This window comes from Typopeltis vanoorti, chromosome 1 (genome assembly GCF_054136105.1).
Source record: "Typopeltis vanoorti isolate ZY-2024b chromosome 1, IOZ_Tvanoo_1.0, whole genome shotgun sequence".
Lineage (NCBI taxonomy): Eukaryota > Metazoa > Arthropoda > Arachnida > Uropygi > Thelyphonidae > Typopeltis > Typopeltis vanoorti.
The window spans coordinates 136,811,124-136,836,969 of NC_143549.1; the positions used below are offsets into that span (position 1 = coordinate 136,811,124).

The 25,846-nt window shown below is 36.7% G+C and overlaps 1 protein-coding gene across 3 annotated transcripts in view; it reads left to right on the forward strand.

The window, feature by feature from the left end:
* Window positions 1-25,846, forward strand: part of bchs (WD repeat and FYVE domain containing 3 bchs) — a 1,305,514-nt gene that overhangs the window by 136,381 nt on the left and 1,143,287 nt on the right. For 2 of the 3 annotated variants that reach the window (XM_090399415.1, XM_090399420.1), the window contains exon 7: window positions 21,500-21,666. In XM_090399415.1, the coding sequence (XP_090255541.1) occupies window positions 21,500-21,666 (167 nt within the window). The remainder of the gene's footprint in view (window positions 1-21,499; window positions 21,667-25,846) is intronic. The other variant, XM_090399430.1, reaches the window with a different exon arrangement.

Here is a 25,846-nt window from a genome sequence, read left to right on the forward strand (position 1 = left end):
CCTTTCCTTTTGCTCTCTAATAGACGCAGTTACGTCCTTTATGGTCGCACCAGGTTGGTACGATTTTGTCAAATCCTCTGCTAACACACCTCGTACTAACGAGTCTCCATACAGCACTCTATCCTTCATTTTGTTCATGTTCACATTCATACGTCTATTTTTCCTGTCATACCTTTTATTATTGGTTGGTTCATTCAGTCTACTTTTGTTCATGCACTCTAGCTGCTGTTTCGCTCTTTCTATCGCACTATTCAACAACGCGATCTCACTCAATGCATCTATCTCATCTTTTTTGTTCTCTGAGAAACCATTTATACTATCATTCACACTTTCTACATTCACACTCTCACAATTTTCATGTACAACTTTGCCGTTTCTTGTCATATCCCTATTTCCTTCATTTTGAAGGTTGACAAAAATATCACACTCACGATCCGAAATACACTTCAATTCCGCATTCTCCCTACATTTTCTACACACATTCAATCCTTTATCATCATCTAACCACACTCCGACCGCACTCTGCAAAGCGTACATTTCACAGCTACTACACTGACTCATTTCTTTTATGCTACCGTTCTTTGACAACGATGGCGAACCTTCATTACTGGCCGCCATTTTCCTACGCACAGGTGCCATATTTATCTGTAACGTGTTTTGTCAAATTAAACGTTATAACACACCAAAAATAGACGCACTAAAATACGCAAGGCAAATAAAACAAAACTACACAATATTAAGTAATTTGTATCGATAACTGAAAATAATACTTATCTTATCTGGAGCTTGCACGAACACTACTCATTACGAATTCATCTAGCGGCGACTTCCGACATAGATTATGTTATAAAACACTTTAGTACACTAACCACGTTAATAAAGCTCTAATAATATACCAAAATTAAACACTTAAGTCCATTAAATTGAATCCAAAACACCAATAAATCAGCAAAAAACACAAATCTCTCAGGAGCTCTCCGTTAGCACGACCGTTCACCAGCTAGCCTCGACACCAATCGACTTTAAATTAAATTTAAAGTGAATTACACTTTAAAACAGGATACCCTCCCATTTGATAAAATTGAGAACAGGTATACAGGACATCATCATTTATTCATCGTGAATTCAAATGGAGATAGGCTGCAAGATTGTCTAACTTATTGACAACACAAGATTGTCTAAATTATTGACAAAATGAGACCTGTGGATGGTAGAGACAAAGGGGAAGATGAGATGGCAAGATGAAATTGTTAGGATTGCTGGAATACAATGGATGAGAAAATCTGAAAATAGAATGAAATGGAGAAAATTGGGGGGAGACCTTCATCCAACAGTGAACTGATTGAGATTGAAGAAGACAGACTACCTTGCCATGGCTCAATTGCTCACCTATTCAACAGAATTTTCTGTGAGAATCTGTTTCTGGAATCCTGGCACAAAGCACTTATTATTACCTTTCTTAGGATCCAAAAATAACAAACTATCAACCAATCACTCTGATTAGCTATGTAAGATTCTGGAAAAAATGATTTACTCTTGTCTTTTATGATTTCTGGAGAGAACAGTTTTTTTAGAATACAGTCTAGCTTCCACAAATATCATATCACTCCACAAGTGATCATCTTCTCCAACTGGAAGTATCCATTAGAGATGGATACTTCCAGTTGGAGGTATCCATTAGAGATGGAGCCTTCCTGAAACTTTAATATTTAATATCAGTTTTCTCTGATATGGAAAAAACATATAGCTCTGCTTAGAGATTTGGAATATTGAAAGACCTACACAACTTTGGTCTCCAAGAACATCTTTCTTTTCATCAAGAACTTTTTATTCAATAATCTTTCAAGTCCAAGTGGGAATCATTCTCTCCTGACTCTATACCCAAGAAAAGAGAATCCTACAAGGTTCAATTATAATTGTCACACTTCTTGCAATCTAGGTTAACTTGATAACAGATCAGCTTCCTCTAATTGTAAGTGCCCTTTATGTGAATGACTTTGTCATCTTTCATCATTCTTATAATATAAAGATCAAAGAAAGATAACTGTAGTAAGACATTGACCAACTTTCAGAATGAATGCTTAGAAATGGGTTTAGATTTTTCTCCACATAAAACTGTTTGTGTGCCCTTTTGCCTCTGACATGATCTTCATCCTGATCCAGAACTTATGTGAAGACAAACTGTAATCCCACTTTTAACAGAAACCCAGTTCTTAGGGCTCATATATGACAAGAAACTTGGTTTCCTTCCTCACATATGCCATTTGCAATATAAGTGCCATAAAGCAATGAATATTCTTTACATCCTATCTTTCATCACCTGTGGTGCTCACAGATGTTCTTTGCTCTGATTATACCATGCACTGATTAGATGAAAACTTGATTAGGAGTCATGTCTGTGCTTCTGCCAGAGAGTGAACACTGTGATGGCAGACTATATTCACTTGCAACTCATAGAGAATTGAAACTCACTGATCCCTAGTCTGTATGTTGAGGCAAACAAACCACCCTTGTCACTTTGACTCAATAGTACCCTAATATCCAGTTCCTGATATTAGGGTAGACAGTATTGCATGGAATTTTTCACATACACTACTGCCATGACAACAACCTTGAAGCTTTTCTTTCTGCAGGCTATCCAAACATTCTGTCCATCCAGTTGTCTATCAGCAGCTTGTTCAAGCCTATAGAATAGAATTTTGTGCTTGTTAACACTAATGCTTTAAAATCAGCTCTAGTGGGTCTTTTGCTGTCTTCCCAGACAGCATCGGTTACTCTAGTAGGATCTGCTCAGATCCTACTGGAGTAACAACTTTACTGCTGAAATGCATGCAGTAGAGCTTCCCTTAAACTAGATAAGATTGCTTCACTACCAAAAAGTACATTGTATATATACAGATTAATGATGTTCTTTACAAGTAATAAGTCTAGAATTAGAGAAACATCCGAGGCTCAATAGTGTGCAGCATGTCATCTCTGTTATAGATGTTACATTTGGACATGCCCCCTCTATCAGATACCAAGTCAAATTGGGATTAAGGGCAATGAGGCTGCAGATACTGCCACTAAATCAGTTCATTTCCGAAGCTTCTATCATCTGTCTGTCTCCTACACCAGTTACAGGCATGTAAGACAATCTGCCTGCAGATTGTAAGAAAATAACTTTTACCACACTGCCAGTCTTCATGGAATACCATCAACATGCTCATTGAAATCAAATTGTGGCAGTCTAGTCTATGATAAAGAGAAAGTTCTTGTTTAGCTCCTCATAGGTCATAGTCATCTTACACATTCATTCCCATTGAGGAGGTAATCATGCCTGTGTATGAGTTCTCTAATACCAATCTAACCATCATTTGTATCCTCATCAAATCCCTTTGTTTCATCATTTAGAAGATTTGTTATAACGTTCTATATTCCTGTTACGTATTTCTCAATTCTGCTTTGTCTTTGTTGTCTTTACTTAAAATTTTGTGAATTGTCGTGAATGGTCGACTGCCTTAACTATTGACTGCACCACTTATTTATTTCTTTTAGACCATATGTTCTCAAGCTCTATAGTCTAACAAATTTGTTTGTTTTATGACTGTGCCTGTTAAACTATTAGTTAAAGACATATCAGATATTGTTAGCATTCCCTGCTTATGTTAATCTTTGCTTTTAATTAGTCGTGGCTTAGTTATTCATCACGTAAATTTTTATATTATGCAGGTTAGAAATTTTCAGGATGGTTCATTGATAGAATTGTTTACAAACAATTTAATTTAATCAAAAAGGAATATTTATAGTTTGATTCATGTTAATACACACACACACACACACACAATTACATTACAATTCTTTTGTTATTTTCAATTCTTCCTAATTCAAATTTAGTTCTAATTTTCTTCCTTTAAAGTTAAATCACAATCTAGAATATCCTGCCAGTCATATATACACAAACTGACAATAAAGCATACCTTGGGTAATCTTAATTCAATATCAGTTTACATTATCTTATTGTACCCATAAACAGACACACTTGATATACAATCTTGTTCGGAATTATCACATACATAAGTATTTACAATTCTCTTTCAGCACTGCCTTCTACGTTAATCTTTTGTTCACACAAAGGTGCTCCTTTTTGTCTTTCTTTCCATCTGCTGGCTCATCCTTGATTTCCTGCCAAATTTCTTCATTGTCCAAGTCGTTGGTTATTCTATACCTTTTAGGACCCTTGTGACTCTCCTCCTTTGATTACTGACAACAGATCTCATGTGGCAGAGGACTCAGGTAGAAGATTCCAAAACCCAAGACTTCCGATGCTTCTCTTTTGATTACCGACATCGGGCTTCACATGGCAGCAGACCCATGTAAAAGAAGGTGAAACCCTAAAACAAAGTCCTTCTTGAGGTCTCACCTTATATAGGCCCAGAATTTTGTTGTACACATGCGTGCTTCTCTCAAATCTTCTGTATATGGTCACATATTGACATCTGATCATGACAACGTCATACGTGCATGTTTTGAAATTGCCATATATGGCAATTCTTAGAATTCTTCAGTATTCTTAGAATTAGACTTACTAATTAGACATGAGTTAACAGTGTTACATGATGATGTCATGCAATACATTATTTTAACAAAGGCTCATGGTTAATTTATTACAAATACAAGATTATTACAGACAAAATTTGATATTTCTTAATGTGTAATCTCCTTAGAAAAACATGAAAAAGCAAACATGAGAAGTTACACAGTTAAATATCATGAGAAATTTTACACATTCACTGTTTTGTCATATTCATAATCAGATTTGTTTTTTTACAGAACATCAGTGTTTATCTCTGTATATTTTTTATCGGTGTATATATTTTTTTTTATAGAATGTAGTTTTTGTGTATAGGTCTTTAATATCTAGATGTCTTCATCTGTGTTTTTTATGTACTTCTTTATCACCTTGCTTTTATACACTAATTTCTGTACTTGTTTATTCTGTTACTTAATTAATAAATCATCGTCAAATTCCTGACATATACCCTCAAGGGGTGTACAGGATATGATAGTACTACATGAAAAACTTACATAACCACTAACTTCTATCTACAATTTTCATCCAAATCAATCCGTTATTACCTGTCAAGAGTAACATTATCAGATCTTATATATCTGTCTTCTAAGGCACTTTTTATCGTATCAATCCATCTATATCTTTGCCTTCCTCTGAGTCTTTTTCTTGCCAACCTAGCAGAGAACACTTGTTTTCCTAATCTTTCCTCTCCAGTTCTGTTTAAGTGACTATACCACCTGAGATTAGCTCTGCTAACATATTCCTGAATGCAAACAATGTCAGTTTCTTTCCTAATCTTATTTTTGATATGATATTGCCAGATGCCATCTGTTCATGCCCCCTAATCTTTCTCAGAACTCGCATATCTGTGATCTTAGGTCAAATGTTTTATTTCTAACCCAGCTCTCAGATCCATAAGTTAAAATTGGCTTGAACACTATCTTGTATATACAGCTAATTTAGTGTTTTGACTAATTTCTCTCTTATTTCCATATAAATTTATTCAGTTGACTTTCTACCATACCAGCTATGCTGATTCTGTTATCTATTTCCATATTTCATTTACCATCTTCACTAAAAATTGTGCCTATTTTACGTTACCATACCAGCTATGCTGATTTTGTTATCTATTTCCACATTTAATTTACCATCTTCACTAAAAATTGTGCCTATTTTACTAGTTCTATAGGGATGCTTAAGAGTCAAAGCTATATAACTGAGAGGAGACCTCCACATAGCCTTCAAAGGAATGCGGAGAACTGACCAGGGCTTCTGACCTAATGTTTAATCCTCACCTTCTCGTGGTGCACCATGTTAGGTATCTATCTGGATACTGAACGGAGGAGGATGGGCTGGCAAATTGGGATTTAGCCGTCCAAATTGTACTCCTATTGGCTTAAACCAAAATTTCAAATGATGGTACACCATGACAGAATTTCATGCCAGTTGAGACATCACCCGGTTAAACAAGGCCACCTGTTGTTTTCGCCAAGGAACCAGAGCAAACAGTGAAAAGTCAGTTACTGGAACTAATCATAAAACTTACCCCAACTCAACATCACCAGAGATCAAGATCGGCACTATCAACATAAGAAGCCTGAATGGCAAAGAAATTGAGTTAGCTGAGGAACTGGATAAGTACCAGATCGACATAATAGGGGTGACTGAAACAAAAAAGACAAAAACTGGTGAGATCTTTCTGAGCAATAAATACAAAATGTTATACTCAGGCAATGAAAATCAAGGAAAAGAAGGAGTGGCCATAGTATTCATCACTAAATATGAGGCTAATCTTCTTGAATGGCAGTCAGTCTCAAGTAGAGTGATGTGGGCAGATATGAGAATGGGGAACTGGACAATGAGGCATTTGTGCCTATGGTCCCACAGAAGGTTCTACTATGGAAGAAGTGGAGGAATTTTTTGAGGCTTTAGAGAAAGCAACGGACACAATGAAAAAGGAAAATTTGGTCCTCGTTGGGGATCTAAATAGCAGAGTAGGAAATGATTGTCAGATATACAAAAATATTTTAGGAAAATTTGGAGAAAAGAGCAAAGCTAATAATAATGACAAATACCTGTTGGATTTCTGCACAGGACATGGACTTGTTATTACTAACACAATGTTCCAACATAAAAATGTTCACAAATTCACATGGAGAGAAGAGACAAGGAATAAGAAAAGTCTCATTGATTATGTTATTGTTGATAGTGATGTTTTCCCACTGTGCAGGACACCAGAGTGTACAGAGGATTTGAAATTGGAAGTGATCACCATTTAGTCTTGAGTAGGATAAAATTGAATTTCATATTGAAAAGAAGAACATGTAAGAAAGCTATAAAAAGAATAAAAGTTGAGCAGCTCTCAGATCTGAACTGTAGACTAAAATACACAAAGATTATTCAAGAAAAAATGAAAGAGTTTGAGAACAGGAACCAAACTTTGGAGATTCAGTGGCAACCCTCGAAGAAAACACTGATTGATTCAGCCAGAGAGGCATGTGATGAGATTGTGTGCAAGGATAGAAAAATTAGAACTCCATGGTGGACACAGGAAGTTAGAGGCAGTGAAGGAAAAGAAGAAAGCATATCAAAGTTCCTGGCAAATAAGTCAGCCTGTGCTCTTAGAGAATACAGAGACAAATGTAAGAAAGCTAAACACTTTGTAAAACTGGCTAAACAAAAGTCATGGGAGGACTATGGCAAGAACATAGAAAATAAATAACAAGAAGGTGGCAGCAAGATATTCTGGAGGTCGTTGAAGAAGCTCAGATATGGAGGAAAGAGTGCTGTAAAAGGAATTACAGATGATAAAGGTGAAATGAAAACAGGAGAAAAAGATATCCTTAAAGTATCGAGATAAGCAGTGACGACAGCACAGTGGTAAAAAACACTGACCAGGCATACAGTCAGGAATACATATCCATGCTTGAAGTAGAAAAAGCTATCAAAAGCCTGAAATGTTGAAAGGCAGCAGGAGGAGATGATATTCGACCAGAAATGCTGAAGTATGGTGGTATAAAAGTCATACAGTGGCTGCGCTGCATAGTTCAGAAGACCTGGATAGAGGGGCGAATTCCAGATGATTGGAGTAGAGCTTTCATAGTACCCATATATAAAAAGGGAAATAAAACTGAATGTGAGAATTACAGAGGCATTTCATTACTGAGTGTTCCTGGTAAGATATATGCAAGTATACTTGAGAAATAGTTGAGAAGGATTGTGGAAGAGAAGCTTGGTGAAGAACAAGCTGGATTCAGGCCAAATAGAGGCTGTCAGGAGCATCAGATTTTCACTTTACGACAGATAGTTGAGAATTCATGGGAATATAACACAGATCTGTATTTAAGTTTTGTAGTTCTGGAAAAGGCATATGACAAGGTGCCAAGAGAGAAGCTATTCCAAACGCTACAGTCATATGGTGTTAATGGGGCATTATATCAAGCAATACTTAGTCTTGAGTTGTAAGTCAGCAGTTAGGATTTAACAGAAGTACAGGAAAATGGTTTAATGTTAAATCTGGTATGAGACAAGGATGTACATTATCTCCTCTCATATTCATTATCTATATGGATCATATTATGAAGGAAAGTGGTATTAAACCTGATATCAAAATTGGAGGTGTTAATCTCAGCTCTTTGCTTTATGCGGATGATGTTATACTTCTAAATAAATCCGCTACAAGTCTGCAAGATTCCCTGACTAAATGGAATACCTGTTGTAATAGATATGGTATTGATGATCAGCATTAAAAAGACAAAGACAATGAAATTAGGCAGTAACATTGAAAATATGAACTACATTGTGAATGGAGAACTTACAGAACAGGTGAAACATTTCAGCTACTTAGACATGATTTTTAGTGAAGATGGTATAAATATGGAAATAGACAACAGAATCAACAAAGCTGGTAGTAGGAAGTAAAATTGAATAAATTCATATGGAATAAGAGAGAAGTTACCCAAAACACTTACATTATACAAGAGAGTGTTCAAGCCAATTTTAACTTATGGATCTGAGAGCTGAGTCAGAAGTAAATCACTTGACCAAGGGCTAGTGACTGCACATATGAGAGTTCTGAGAAAGATTAGGGGCATGAACAGATTGCAGCAATGGCAATATCATATTAAAAATGAGGATATTAGGAAAGAACTTGACATTGTCAGCATTCAGGAATGCATTAGCAGCGCTAATCTCAGGTGATATGGTCACTTAAGCAGAACAGGAGAGGAAATTATTATTATTATTTAGGCCTCCAAGGAGTCAAAAGACTGATCGCGGGAGGTCCTTCCTGGGAAACACGTCTATCAAGACTCAACGTGGGGAGGTTCCTCCTAGGAAACAAAGTCTATCATACTACTCCTTAAAGTCATTGACTGTTCTTGCTCTCACCACTCTATCAGGCAATGGATTCTGCAGTTCAACCATTCTCCATGCAAAAAAACCACTCCTTACCCTCTTGCTCACAGTATCCTTTTGTAACTTCCAGGGATGGCCACTTGTCATTACTCATTCCTGCTGTTTAACCAAACGAAAGAACTTCCCAGTGTGAGCCCTGTAACCACCTCTCAACAGTTTCAAAATCGCAATCATATCATCTCTCCTTCTTCTGTTCACCAAACTTTGCAGTCCACATTCCCTCAGCCGATCCTCATAACTAACATTGTACAGTCCTTAAACTGTCTTTGTTATCCACCTCTGTACCCTTTCCACAGTTAATTTATCCCCTTAGAATCCTGGGGACCAAATATGAGAACAATAGTCTGTGTGGTCTGATCTCTTATACACAGAATGGTAACTCTTTTATCTCTGCACGTCATCGTCCTTCTCATCATTGCAGCAATCCTTTGTGTTACCGTGAATTCATCACCTTTGGAATATGTCCCTTGAATTTCAGGTTTCTATCAATCATCAACCCCAGATCTCTTGTCTCCCCTACTTCCTCTAGTATATCTCCTCCAATAGAGTATGCAGCGTCCCATCAATGTGTCCCAAACCTCAAGACCTGACATTTTGCGGCATTAAACCGACATCTCCCATTCATTTGTCCATATGTCTAGCTTATTCTAATGCATGACTACCACATCAGCACTATTATTAATAACCCTTCCCTGCTTCACATCATCTGCAAACAACTGAACATCCCCTGCAATCCACTGACAATGTAATTGATATAGAGGTTAAACAATATAGGTTCTAGCACTGAGCCCTGTGTGACCCCATTTGTAACCCTCTACCCTCAGCCAGACAGCCAAACCTGAATCCAGTTGACCGACCTGACATCCAAACCCATGTGCTGCAACTTAAATATGAGCTTATCATGTGGCACCCTGTCAAATGAATTCACTAAATCCAAGAAAATGGTAGTATATGTGCTTTTCCCTCATCTACTGCTCTTGTAGTAGTACATGAGGGAAATAGTTAGGACCATATGCAAAATGTTGTGTATGGTCCCTAACTAATTTCTCCAAGATCTTAACAACTACTGATGACACACAAACGGGCCTATAATTAGACACTTCCAGTCTGCTATCGCCCGTATGCAATGGCACTATCTTACCTTCCTTCCATTCCCTGGGCACCTTTCAGTTCCTTAGCACATTCTCTCAAAGCTCAAGGTGAAATACCATCCAGTCCCACAGCTTTACTGACATGTAGAGTATTCAGTGTTTGGAAAAGGTTTTCCTCCTGCACCTCTAATCCTCAAACCTGCCATATCTATCTACTATTAAAATTTATTCCTCCAGGTTGAAATATACCAATAAAGCGTTCATTGAACAATTCTACTATGTCCTCTGCACAGTCACTCTATTCCTGTTTTTATCCCACAATGTCATTCCTCCACAATCGTTTCTCCTCCTACTGGCCACATAGCCAAAAAATTTCCTAGGATTTTCTTTGTATCTTAGGGTCAATCTCTTCTCATATTCTAGTTTCGCCTTCCTTTCCATACTAGTCACTATCCTGGCCTGCGTCTTATATTCTTCATGCATCTGCACTTCACCTGTCTCCTTATATCTCTTCCATAGCCTCTTTTTCACATGCAGCTCCTGTTTAATATTGTTTGTCATCCACTTTACACCAAATTGTGCCCTCTTCTTTACTTGTGGAATACAGCTTACTATTGCTGCTAACAAATATTCCTTCACAATTTCCCAAGCACTAATGATATCCTGGCCTTCCAATTCCTCCCTCCATGAAACTTCCCCATGTTGATGTCTAAGACTGTTGTAATCACCTGCCTTATAATTCTACATATATTCCCATCTCTTTGATACTCCTGTATGTCTATTCATGTTACAAGTCAAAACCACATGGTCACTCTCTCCAACTGGTGGGAGAGATGTCATCTCAGTTATTATCAGCTCTTCTGATGCTATGACCAAATCCAAAACTCTTGAACCTCTTGTTCCCTCTATTACATGTTACCTAAGATATTTGTCCCTCAAGAATTCTAGAAATTCCATTCCCTTATTGCTACATGCATCTTCCTCTCCCTAATTTATACTGCTGTAATTAAAATCTCTTATAACAATCATTCTTCTTCTTGCACTTGCCAAGCTCAACTGTCTAAACATTTCCTGGTCCCCACCCTCTGTGCTCCTTGGTTTGTAGCAACACCCCACTAAATATCCCGTCTTGGCTATCTCTGCCTCACACCAAATGCTTTCAAAATCATTAGTATCACTGCCTTCCAAAACCTCCACTTTTAAGAGGATATAAGTCGTCACCTATCATAAGCAGTTCTCCACCACCAAGCTTTCCCTTTCTATCCTGCCGAAAAATGCTGTACCCTGCTACTTCTATTCCTGTTATTATATCCTCTTCTGTCAATCACATCTCAGTGATTCCAATATTCTTTGGCCAAGCTGATCCTATCAGCGCCACCAAATCCTCTCCTTTATTCCTGATACTCCTGGCATTAGTATAAAGCATAAAAATATCACTATTTCTATACCTAGCATTATCCCCTCTAGACTCCATTGGGCTCATTGCTACCTGATGTTGTTCCCCTTCTCCCAAGTACCCTTTCCCACAAGAGGCCAACTCTGCTACCATCCACCTTGGGCATTCTAGTTTCCCTGCATTGACACATGGACTTGTTCGGAGCAGCAATCTCTCCAGATGCTTACGTCCTTCCTCATTCAAATGCAAGCGGTCTCTCGCATACAATTCCTCTGTCCTCAAACGCTGTCCAAGCATCCACATATTCCAATCCTCTCTTCTGACACATTCTAACTATTATTTTATTCAATATGACTGCTCTTCTGCTAAGCTCGTCACAATCATACCTAGGCAACATGCACACTATCTTTCCTCTCTGTGTCTTCTTTCGTACTTTCTCAAGCAAGAATCTCATATCTCTCGCTGCCCAATTTACATTACCTCTCAAGTCATTTGTTCCTACCTTCACAATCATCTCATTCGCCCTTTCATCCTTCTTAATTGCCATAGCCACACTTCTTATTGTTCCTTCAGGCAAACACTCCTCATGCATCCTATCTTGCACACCACGGATCATTGAGTCACCGTACATTTCCCCTCGTACCATTCCCTCTCTCCTGCTGTTTCCATTCTCTCCTCTTCTATCATTCCCATAACTCTCTCTCATTCCTTCTCATCTACTGTTCCCATTCTCTCCTCTTCTATCATTCCCATACCTCTCTCATTCCCTGTCTTCTACTGTTTTCTATACTCTCCTATTCTATCATTCCTAAACCCCTCTCTCCTACTGCTTCTATAATCTCCTCTTCTATCATTTCCAAACCTCTCTCTCATTCCCTCTCTCCTACTGATTCTATTCGCTCCTCTTCTATCAAGATTAGCAAAACAAGTGTTCTCTGCCAGGTTGTCAGGAAAATGATCCAGAGGAAGACCAAGATATAGGTGGATTGATACAGTAAAAAGTGCCTTAGAAGACAGAAAATATAAGACCTGATAATATTGGGGTCTTGACATTTAACAGACTGATTTGGAGGAAAATTGTATATAGGAAATTAGTAATGATGTAAATTTTTCATGTAGTACTGTCATATCCTGTATACCCCTTGAGGGTATATATCAGGAATTTGATGATGATTTACCATCTTCACTAAAAATTGTGCCTAAGTAACTGAAATGTTTTACTAGTTCTATAGGTTCTCCATTCACAACACAGTTGATATTTTCAATGTTTCTGCTGATTTTCTTTGTCTTGGTATTGCTGATTTTCATTGTCTTTGTCTTGTTGTTGCTGATTTTCATACCAAATTTATTAGAACAGTTATTCAATTTAGTCAGGAAATCTTGCTGACTTGTACTGGATTTATTTAGAAGTACAATTTCATCCCCATAAAGCAAAGAGCTGAGATTAACATCTCCAATTTTGATATCAAGTTTAATATCACTTTCCTTCATAATGTGGTCCATATAGATAATGAATAGCAGAAGGGATAATGTACATCCTTGTCTGACACCAGATTTAACATTAAACCATCTTCCTGTGCTTCCTTCAATTCTAACTGCTGACTTAATCCAGCTTGTTCTTTTCCAAGCTTCCCTTCCACAATCCTTCTCAACTATTTCTCAAGTATACTTGCATATATCTTACCAGGAACACTCAGTAATGAAATGCCTCTGTAATTCTCACATTCAGTTTTATTTCCTTTTTTATATATGGGTACTATGAGAGCTCTGCTCCAATCATCTGGAATTCATTCATTTGTTCAGGCCTTGTTTCATTTAGCAATTTAGTAATTACTCCATACATCAAGATATCTTTTTCTCCAGTTTTCATATTACTTTTATCATCTCTAATGCCTTTTACAGCACTCTTTTCTCCAATTCTGAGCATGTTCAACAAGCTCCAAAATGTCTTGCCCCCTTCTTGATATTTATTTTCTGTGTTCTTACCAAAGTCTTCCCATGACTTTTGTTTAGCTAGTTTTACACAGTGTTTAGCTTTCTTACATTTGTCTCTGTATCTCTAAGAACACAAGCTTATTTATTTGCCAGGAACTTTTGATATGCTTTTTTTTTCTTTCACTTCACTGCTTCTTTAAATTCCTGTGTCCACCATGGAGTTCTGATTTTTGATATTTGTTTTCTATGTTCTTGCCAAAGTTCTCCTATGACTTTTGTTTAGCAAGTTTTACACAGTGTTTAGCTTTCTTACATTTGTCTCTGTATCTCTAAGAACACAAGCTTATTTATTTGCCCGGAACTTTTGATATGCTTTTTTTTTCTTTCACTTCACTGCTTCTTTAAATTTCTGTGTCCACCATGGAGTTCTTATTTTTCTATCCTTGCACACAACCTCACCAGATACCTTTCTGGCTGAATTAATCAATGTTTTATTCAGGAATTGCCACTGAATCTCCAAGGTTTGGTTCCTGTTCTCAAACTCTTTCATTTTTTCTTGAATAATATTTGTGTATTTTAGTCTGCAGTTCACATCTGAAAGTTGCTCAACTTTTATTCACTTTAAAACTTTTTTACATGTTCTTCTTTTCAACGTGAAATTCAATTTTTATTAACATGTAATAATTTTTATTAATTTTATTAATTTTTATTAACATAATAATTATTATGATATTAATAGTCAATATTAATAAATAAATTTATATATGAATTTTCTCACTTTTTCTGGAGACAAGTAGACGTAAGCATGCTACCTAGAATTTTCTGTACTTACTGAACTTTGATTTCAGTTTTCTAAAACTAGGTATTTGTCATTTGTACCCCTTGGCTTCTAATCATCTCAGCTATTCACTGCCAATGCAGGCCGCACCTGTGAAGTCATCTGCACATTCTCACCCATAGCAGTTTTTTCTTTTTAATGCGAAAAATATTTTGTTAATGTTAATTCATACAATATTATTTATTGTCTAAAACATAAATCATGTTGATTCATGTTTATTGGAAATTCATACTGATTAAAATTTTATTCTTGGTTGTACACTGTGGTCTCATTCAATAACCTACCGTAAAAGGATATGCGTTCTAATTGCCTCATTTTTGTGGCCTAGAATTTTGTGTCATAAAAATCCCATGATTTTCAAATAAAAATCTGAAAAAATTGTATAAAAAAACATAAAAATCATATGCATTGATGCTGTTATACTAAGTATACCGATATATTTTACATAAACTGTCATCTGTTGGTTCCAGTTACCTTAATGTTTTTTTGAATTGAAAATTTTGCTTATATGTACAGTGACTTTATTTTTTTTGGAGAAAATAAAGGACAAATCAGAAATTGTTTCATAGTAGTAATAATATTAAAAAGCAGGTTGTGTTTATTTGTTTCACTAAAACTAAAATGCTTTATAACGTTTATTATAAAATATAAGCATATACATAGCATTTTAAACAATCATTATTACTTTAAAAAATTAAACTTTGATACTTTTCACAAGAATGAAATTTTTTAATAAATCAGGTTTGTGTTTTAAAAATTTATAAAACTGTATACAATTCATGTCCACGTTCCATTTGGTATAAATGCATGCTTTGAATGTTTCGATTTTTAATCGAGTTTTTTCACTGGTCCACATAATATTCACTAATGAAAATACTTGTTCATTGGGGACATTAGATTCAGGGAGACATAAGCAAAATTCAATGATTTTTAAAATGTTTTTAAAAGATACATGTTTATCTGTGAAATATTTAAAAATTTCAACCATCTACGTTGGCAGCACTCGTCATTTTGTTGCCATTCTTCGATTTTTTCACTGGTGACATAACTTTTAAAGCAAGAAACTTCATCAAATAGTTCGCCGTCATTTTTATTCAAGTTCCAGTGACTGGAAATGAACAAAACGCTTTCCTTGATCTTCGCTCACAGAGGGATTTCTTATACTAGGAACCATTCAAATACTTCCGTTTCCACAAAAACAGCTGTCCTAGTTATTTAAATAATCAATGCAGGTTTTGTAAAATTTATGAATTGCATCTTTAAATATGTTGGCATCAATTATTTTTATTTGACACCTCCAGGGACTCCAAAGACTCATCGAGGGAGGGCACCTGCTCTGCAACTCTGTCTCTGCCACTCAATCCACCAACTGACTGCAACTAAACCAACGCTATCTACCGCTGACCACCACCACTATTTCCACAGACAATTGCAAACATCCATGTCCGCAGCCCTTTGGCTGGAGAGTGGATATGCTAACCACTAGGCCAACCAGGCTGGCATCAATATTCAATTTACTATTTCAGTTAACAAAATAAAGGACAAAATGGCCATTTTAGAAAAAAAAAATTAATCTAAAGGACAGAGTGGTGAAATAAAGGACTGTCCTCTTAAATAAAGGACGTATGGTCACTGTACTTATATGACAACTGACATTTCTAGTATCCTACTTTGTATCTGGTGTGGAGGTGAGGGTGGGTGGAGAGAATCATACATTTGCAGATACTCAAGTATCCAGAAGAAATCACACTAAGAAGAAATAGAAATTTTCAGTTCTTATAAGTGTGTGTGTGTGTGTGTGTGTGTACATATGCACGCACGTGCCTGCACATACACGCACACATATATATATATATATATATAAATTACAGAGGAATAAGTTTATTAAATACAGGTTACAAAATTTATTGTAAAATCCTGAATAAAAGACTTAGAAATATTGCAAACAATGTACTCTCAGAAGAACAAAATGGTGTTAGACATGGAAGATCATGTATAGATAATATTTGTGCTAATATAAGGCCATATGAGTCTCTAAATGAAAAAAAAGATGAGAATTTAATTTAGAGACTCATATGGCCTTTATAAATTACAAGAAAGCCTTTGATAAAATATACAGAGAAAAACTGGAATATAATGAAAACACAAGGATATCCATTGCATTTGGTACAAGCTAGACAAAGTTTATATAAAGATACAAAAATAGAGTTACAGTTTGTTAATAAATTAACAGAAGAAATTGAAATAAATCAGGGTGTCAAACAGGGATGTAGCTTATCTCTAACTCTATTTCAATATATATATATATATATATATATATATATATATAGATCAGATTATTAAAATATGGAAAACAACAATAAAACAAGGTATTTAGTTAACCAGAAGAACTGTTATCAATATAATGCTATATGCAGATGATCAGATTATATTACAAATAATGAAGATGACCTTCAAAAATTAGTTTATGAATTAAACAAAATTAGCCAACAATACAATAATTTAAAACTTCCATAAAAGGCATGGCATTTAAAGGTTAAAGTTAAAGGATCATGTTGGATCAAAAATAGTTATAGAAAATAAAATAATAGAACAGATGACACATTTTAATTATTTAGGCTGCTAATAACATATCTAAAAGATAAAGATATAGATGAAAAATAAGGAAATTTCAGAAAATCTGTGGAACAATTAAAAGGACACTGAATAAAAAAAACCAAATGAGAAACTCAACTAAAATTTTATAAAGTGATGGCCATCCCCACTCTTTTATATGGTTCTGAAACTTCTTTTTTTCTTTTGCTATGCCTTTATCCTGTGTTAAATGGGGTCGGCGTTCCCATCTTTAATCTTCTTCCCCCAGGTTCTCCGGTCCAGAGTATCTTCCGGACTCCATCCTTTCTCCCTAAGATCCTCTGCCACCTTATCCTTCCACCTGAGCTTGGGCCTGCCTCTTTTCCTCGTTCCCTCCACCTTCATGCACTCCACTCGTTTGCCAACATACTCCTCCTCTCTACATGACTAAACCACTCATCCTGCATTCTTGTACCTTCTTACCGATTGGTCTCACCTTGACCGCCCCTCTGATGTAGTCATTCCTTATCCTATCCTGATTTGTCACACCACTCATTCATTTCAATATCCGCATCTCCGCCACCTCCATCTTCCTCTCATGTGCCTTTGTTATAGGACACGTCTCCACAGCATGAAGCATCACCGTCCTCACCACCATCTTATACAGCTTTCCTTTCATCTTACAACTCACTCTCTTGTCGCACAGGACCCCACTCATCTTCCTCCAATTCATCCATGGAGACCTGGATGAGGAAATACAGCACTCCATTCCTCTTGACGTCTGACCCAAGGTACTTGAATTTCTTCCCTGAAGTTAACCTTTTACCCTGGAGCCGTATGACCATATCCTCAGCACTCCCTTTTGACATATATTCGGTCTTCACCCAGTTAATTCTCGTGCATCTCTCCTCCAATACTTTTCTCCACCCTTCCAGGATCTTTTCAAGCTTCTCTCGGGATGATTCGCAAAGAACAATGTCGTCGATAAACATCATGTTCCATGGCGCTTGCCTCTTTATGTCCTCCACTAGTACATCCATGATCAGGTCAAAGAGGTAGAGGCTCAGAGCTGATCCCTGATGGAGCCCGACGACAATGGGGAACCCCCCCCCCCTCTGTCATGCCGACACCAGACCTGACCTGTGTTTTCGCTCCCTCATACATCTTCTTCACCAACCTCATGTACTTCTCCGGCACCCCTTGTTCCTCATACGGTGGGAAACGAAAATTGGCGAGGAGCAGTTTGCATTTATGCTAGGATGAGGAACAATGGATGCATTATTTGCACTAAGGTGACTGATGGAGAAATATAGGGAGATGCAGGTGGAGCTGCATATGGTGTTTATAGACCTGGAAAAGGCATACGACAGAGTGGGCAGGCAGGAGGTGTATGAGGAACAAGGGGTGATCCCATAACAAGTCTGCGCCCTCGCTGCCCAGACTTCTCCACACATCCCCAGGTATCTGGTCCTACCCCACAGCCTTTCCATTCTTTGTTTTTCTCAGTACCCAAAGCACTTCCTCTCTGCTGATGTCCTTCACCGATCCCTCGTTTGTTTCTCCATCCTCACACCTCTCTCTTGGATTCTCCTCATTTAGCAGATTATGGAAATATTCTTTCCATCTTCCTCTGATTTTGTCCTCCTCTTGTAGTACTACTCCTGAGGTGTCCTTTATCTGCTTGACTGATGTTATGTCTTTCGAGGCCTTATCTCTAGCTTTCGCTATTCTCAACAACTGAGCTTCATTATTGTTTCTCTCCAGTACTTCATAAACCTCGTCAACTGCCCTTGCCACAGCTCTCTTTGTATTTTTCTTCACTAATCTATATGCCTCCTTGTCGGCTCTAGTTCCAGTCATGTTTCATTTTTTCTTTGCCTCTTTCTTTACCTCCTCATTCCACCACCATGCCTCCTTATCCTCAGGCGGCCCCTTTCCTGATGTTATACCAAGCACCTCTTCTCCAATTTTTCTCATAACCCGACTATTTACATTCCACCATTCTTCCACATTCTCTGGTCATTTTTTTCAGTACCGTTTCTTTAAACTTATTCCTTGGGCCTTCCTCTTCCAATTTCCACCACTTTATTTTCCTATCTTTCCTCCACTTCCATCTATTCTTCTTTTTCCCTTTAATATTACAGTCTACCACAACCAACCTGTGCCGTGCCGCTACACTTTCTCCATTAATCACTTTACAATTTTTCATTTTCACCTCCTTCAGATGTTTCCTACGGCACATAATATAGCCAATCTGACTCATTCTATCCCCGCTCTTATAGGTTATCAAGTATCTAACTCTCTTCTTAAACCACTTGTTAGCTATAGCCAGGTCGAAGGCCACAGCATGCTCTACGATTCTTTTACCTTCTTCATTTCTTTCACCACCACTATAACCCCCGTGCACCATTTCTTCACCACTCCGTCATCTTCCTATATGCCCATTCAGGTCTGCTCCAACAATCTCTCTCTCTGTTGTATGCCTTTTCCAGGTTTATAAACACCATATGCAGCTCCACCTGCATATCCTTATATTTCTCCATCAGTCACCTTAGCGCAAATATCGCGGGTCAAGTTCTCTCCAGAATGCCTCTTTCTCTTCCTTATCCCAACCTACTTGTGGAGCGTAGCCACACACTATCGCAGCTATACTTTCTCCAATCTCAAGCTTAACACTCTTAATCAGATTGTTCTTCCAGCACACCTTACAGACTTCACCCTTCAGCTCCTTGTCAATGATGATTCCTACTTTGTTTCTTCCATTCTCATTTACCCTGCTGTAAAACAGTTTATATCCTTCAGCCAGCTCCTTTGCTTTGTTGCCCTTCCACTCACTCACTCTTTCTGTTGGACTCACTTCTTTAGCCGAACCTGTCCTTGGTTCAGTAGCCCAAGCCCATTTCTCACAGTCCTCGGATGACAGAACTGAGCATCGCTTATGGGGGATGCCCTAGCCGTTGTCCTTTCTCCGTTATCTGACATTTCATCCCTGGTTTTGGCATGTTTTTTTTTTACTGCCAGATGCCCTTCCTGATGCCAACCCTTCCCATTTATCCAGGCTTGGGACCTGCACCGAGATGGGCTGGTTTGCCCTCCCCGGAGGCTGGGATCAAAAATAGTTATAGAAAATAAAATAATAGAACAGATGACACATTTTAATTATTTAGGCTGCTAATAACATATCTAAAAGATAAAGATATAGATGAAAAATAAGGAAATTTCAGAAAAATCTGTGGAACAATTAAAAGGACACTGAATAAAAAAAAAACAAATGAGAGACTCAACTAAATTTTATAAAGTGATGACCATCTCCACTGTTATATGGTTCAGAAACGTGGATGGTTAAAAAGAAAGATGAAAGTAAAATACAAGCTGCAGAGATGAGATTTTTAAGAACAATTAAAGGATGCACAAAATTGGACCATATGAGAAATGAAGACATCAGAAAAGAACTAAATATTTATAACATAAATGAAAAGATCAAGGAATATAGAGAGAAATGGGAAGAACACCTAGGATGGAAAGATATTGGTTACCAAAAGAGGTGAGTAGATATAGATGAAAGGGAGAGAGAGAGGAAGACCAGTGAAGCTGGAACATTCAAAATGCCTAATCCTTGAAGTATATACCAAAGTAGTATATATGAGGAAAAAAAAAAAAGCTACTTGGACAAATTACTACCTTCAAGATTGCACAATAGATGTATCCTTTTTAAATCATTTGCTTTGTGGTGAGATTGATTATTTTAATAATTTTCACAGTATTGTGTAAATCAAGAAAAGTTTCATTATAACTTCTAAACTAAGAGTACTATAATAGAGACCCTTCAAGTCTTTTTATTTTTGTAATTTTATTTAAACGGATAATAGCTTGCACATGAACAATAACTTCCTCACGTGCAAGTTGAAACTCTGCTTTAACTGTTGCCACATATAGGTGGTTTCGGATACAAAAACAAGTTCACTTCTAGTGAAGTTCAGATAACTTAATATTAGTAAGTTCTTATTCATACAAAAATGAAGGCTAAATATTTCAAATACAGAAATTTTACATAACAATAGTTTAATGCTATCACTGTAAACAGAAAGATTTACTTAAAATTTTATATTAACTTTTGTTAAGCAGTATCATCTTATTTTGTTGTTTTTCTTCTGTGTTTAGTGTTTCTTTCCTTTAAGAAATTCAAATTAGTGTAATGGAATAGCGGTTTCATTCATTTTTTTTTTTTCATTTGTAAAAATACTTTAAAAGAGTAAACAAAAAAAAAAAAAAAATTATTTGTGAACTCTGACCAGTTGAAAATAGTCAAGAAAAGAAGAAATCATTTGGAATTTTTTAAAATTGTGTTATAAAGTTTGTAGTTCTGTTTTTTTTTTTTTTTTTCACTGTATTTTAGTGTCTAGTAGTAGCTAGTTTCCATGTGTTTTAACAGTGATTACTGGCTAATGTATTATTATTTGCATACACACACACACACACACACACTGTATATATGACAAAATAACTTGAGAAAATATGTTATGAATATAATATCTGAATACGGAAAAAAGTAGTATTGAAAATATTGCATGGCAGTGAAGGGAAATTATGTCCATCCTCAGATTTCCATAAGGCATTACATTCCATAATGCATATTGAGATGTTTTAGATATTGATGGTTCCTGCTAATACTCTAATAAGTTCCTTTTTGTCTGTAGATTGGAACAAGACACTTCTCAGGAGTCCTGTGAAGCACTTCGCAATATTGTATTACTCATTGCCTCTTTAACAACTTGTGGTTTCATTGAATTGAAGCCTAGTCATGCAAGTACGGGCTCACTCTTCCAGATACCGGGATTTCAACTTCCTCATCCATCAGGTAAAGGTATGAACTAATGAAAATCTAATTATAACGCAAATGTAATTTTATAATTTTTCTTATTGTTTTCCTTTCTTTTCTTTTTTTTTTTTTTTTTTAATTGTCAGAGCAATCCAGTAATTAGTTTTATTTTCCAGTTCCAATAATACACTAATAACTGGGGTGCACATCAGTATGCTGGTCATTTAAACTCCTGACACATTCTTTCAAAAGTTTTTCGAAGAACAGATGATTTCTTCCTTGTGACTTTTTTTTTCTTTTTTTACATTTATAGATGTCTTCAGATTAAGAAATAGATATCCTTAGGCACATAAGATATCCTAAGTTTTCTAGATTTTTTAGACATAATGAAAATAAATTTTCATTATGGCTAAAATTTTCACTGTATTTTAGTGTCTGACATAATGAAAATAAATTTTCATTATGTCATTTCAATACAATGAAAATAAATTTGGAGAAAAGAGCAAAGCTAATAATAGTGGCAAATGCCTGTTGGATTTCTGCTCAGGACATGGACTGGTTATTACTAACACCATGTTCCAACATAAAAATGTGCACAAATTCATATGGAGAGAAGAGGCAAGGAATAAGAAAAGTCTCATTGACTATGTTATTGTTGATAATGATGTTTTTTCCCTGGTGCAGGACACTATAGTGTTGTACAGAGGATTTGAAATTGGAATCACCATTTGCAATCACCATTTGCAGGATAAAATTGAATTTCATATTGAAAAGAACATGTAAAAAAGTTTTGAAGCTAATAAAAGTTCAGGAGCTCTCAGGTGTGAACTGTAGACTGAAATACCCAAACATTATTGAAGAAAAAATAGAGTTTGAGAACATGAACCAAACCTTGAGATTCAGTGGCAAGCCTTGAAGAAAACCCTGATTGATTCAGCCAGAGAGGCATGTGCTGAGGTTGTCTGCAAGGATAGAAAAATCAGAACTCCATGGTGGACACAGGAAGTTAAAGAGGCAGTGAAGGAAAAGAAGAAAGCATATCAAAAGTTCCTGAAAAGTAAGTCAGCTTGTGCTCTTAGAGAATACAGAGAATCTCGTGCCCCCCCCCCCCCCCTTATTTTCATGTGAGGCACATATTTATGGTGGAAGAGACTTCCCACTGATGGTACCAGCTATTTTCATTCCTATTTTTTTGCAGTTTTTTCTCCACATTCTTTGCTGTCCTTCTTCTGAGTCTTTTTTTTTACTATCCTGTATTCCAAACTGCCATCATTGGGATCCAGTTCCTTGCCACCATGCAGTACAATCCATCGACATCTTGGAAGGGGGGAAGATCCTGGTAGTCTCATACTACTTTGGTCTTGAATGGTCCCAGCCAGGATCAGTCAATCAGTGAGTTTGCTAGGAAGAATCAAAGTTGTTAGTCTCCTTCACCACTGTTCAGGAATAGGGTCCAAGGCTTGTTGTGGTGCCTGTATAGCATTCCACTCCTGCGTCATTATTTGCTGGAGAGTTGATCATTGCAGTGTTTAGGGAGCTTTAGTGCTGAATCAAACTCCTCCTTAGAATGAATAATTTTTCATCCTCTTGTTTATTTGGGACCTCAGCAAGCACAAACCATGTTCAGAAACTGTAGAAACATCAACAAAAAACCAAATTAAGCAATGGAAAACATAAGAGGCTGCAACAAGTAAACCACTTTTCTTAATTCTGAATTCAGTAGGGGAACGTCGTCTTGGACAAATGTGATCCTTTTTCATTCAGAAGGGTTTGGATGAGTTTTTAGGATTTCCAAACTATAAAGAAACTCCTTTCAGGAGATATTCTATTGAAGCAGCAGCAGTAACAAAATCTCCCAAAAATTACTTCATTCACATCTATTGGGGGAATACTAATTATGCCCCCCCCCCCCTTGCAAAACTTAAACTTTTCTAGAGGCATAATATCAATATAGGATTTCTTTGATGGCCTCCAGTGTGGAGATCTGCTCTGAATTGAAGGACAAAGGAGTGACAGCCATAACAATCCCCCCCCCCCCCCCTATACTAAAGGATGGTACCTATTTCCCACCAGGAATGTCATCCTTATCTTCAGCATACCTAAACTACTGGCATCTGTGTAAGCAGATTATCTCAGCTGTCCTGAAAGCCTCTATATACCAATCCCTTTACACTGCTTTAACTGTCAGAAATATGGTCATTCTCAAGCTGCCCTGTCATAGCTTTGCCTTCTGTGCCTGATGCAGCAGTAAGACGATGAAAATAAAGACTGTAAGAGCAAAACACCAAAATGCTGTAATTGTGAGAGCTCACCCAGTGTATGCCTGAGCATGCCAAGATGGAAAGGAAATGCAAAAAACAAAAACAGAGTAATGCATCATTTATCATGCATCAAGAAGATGTAGCTACAACATCTGGTAAAACCCTCTTACATTGAGAAGACAATGGTAAAGAAAATGTTAGTTGGGATGTTGACACATTTGTCAATCCCATTTTATCACAACTACAACATCCCTGAATATTATGACTTGTTGGTTATCTCCTTAGAGCAAATCAAAGAGAAAAATGGATGCAAAATTGCTTCTGAGGACATGCCAAAAAAAAAGTCTGAATACATGAAAATCCTGTGAAAAAAAAAAAAAAAAAACGAAATGTGCACCAAAGAGGATCAAATACATGCCTGCAGTCCCTTTCCTGGATGACCCATTAACAAGTAGCCTAGATGCCTCTGTCCCCTGCACAGGAAAACAAAACAATTCATATACCTAGTGCCTTCAAAATGCAGTTCAGTTTGATGAATTCTTGGATATTTCTCTTGATGATGAAGAAGAAATGGTGATGAACGTTGATGACGATAAGCAAGGACTGTCCACAATTCTCGAAAAAGAAAAAAATCCAATGTTAATGGAAACTAAACCTACTACGAAAATAAAATTCTTGCCAGATCATCCCACTTTTCTGCCCACAGTAGGGCACCTACTGTGGGCAGAAAAGCCCATGGTAGGAGAACCTGTATACTCAGAAGACTGCTATGTGGTATTTTAGTTTGTGAATAAAAGCTGTCTTATGAGTTTTAGATATTGGGGTAGGCAACATAGTAGATGCCACTAAACACACTGCTGCTGCTATGGCATTCATACATACCACAATGTAGCATTTCTATAGGCTATCCAAATCTTCCATCCCTCCTGTTGTCTATCAGCAACTCTTTCAGGTTCACAAAACCAAATACTCTGATTTTGTTTCTGGTCTGCACAGATGGCTCAAAATCTGAGACCCAGTATGAAAGGGAGAAAATCATAGATTATTTAAATTCAAAAGGTTTATTGAATCTATTTATATGGAGAATACAATTATAAATATAAAAAATATAAAATAAATGCGATAAAATAAATTAATATCCTCATTATGAAACAAAAGGATTTCTTTGAAAACTTTTTCACTTCAGGTTTTGGAGAATTTATGTTGTTTCATTTTTGATACAATAACATCAAAATTAGGGCATTTTGATGTCAGAGCAATTTGGATACTGTCTCTGGGGTCCAATCGATTTCTCTGCTCTTTGTTTTTATGTTCATTAGAGTGAAAAATCCTTGTTCGCAAAGGTAGGTTGTTGCAAAAGGCAGCAACTTTTTGACTGCCTCCTGAAGTGCAATTTTAAAGTCTTTGCAGCTATTGACATCCAAAAATATGACATCTGCTTTGTTTTCAAATTCAATATGTGCTTCATTATTGGATCGAAGTTCAAGAAGTGCCTCTGCCAACCCTTGAGGGCTCTTCTGGTACTTCAGCAATTTCACATTTAAAGGAATCTACAACCCAACTGACAGTATGTGAATCAAGATCTGGAAAGTAATGAGAGAACCGCTCTTTGAGTTTGGTAAGATGACTTGTAACTGTATCCTTGATGTCGTCAAAAGTAATAATTTCACAATCTTCCAAACACAAAGCTAACGTTGAAAAGGCAGCTATCTTGTTTTGTTCTGCTTTCTGTCTCCAATATAAAAGCTTTGATCCAAACACTGAAATCTTTTCTCTGGCTGAAATTATATTGATGTTCTTTGTTCAATGCATTCACATACTCAAAAATATCAGCAAAATATGTGAGATGTGCAACCCACAAGGAGTTTGTAAACTTATCTGCAAGAACATGCTTTTGATCAACCATAAAAATTTCAAGTTCAGTTTTGAGAGCCCACACTCGGTTCAGAACATTTCCACGTGAG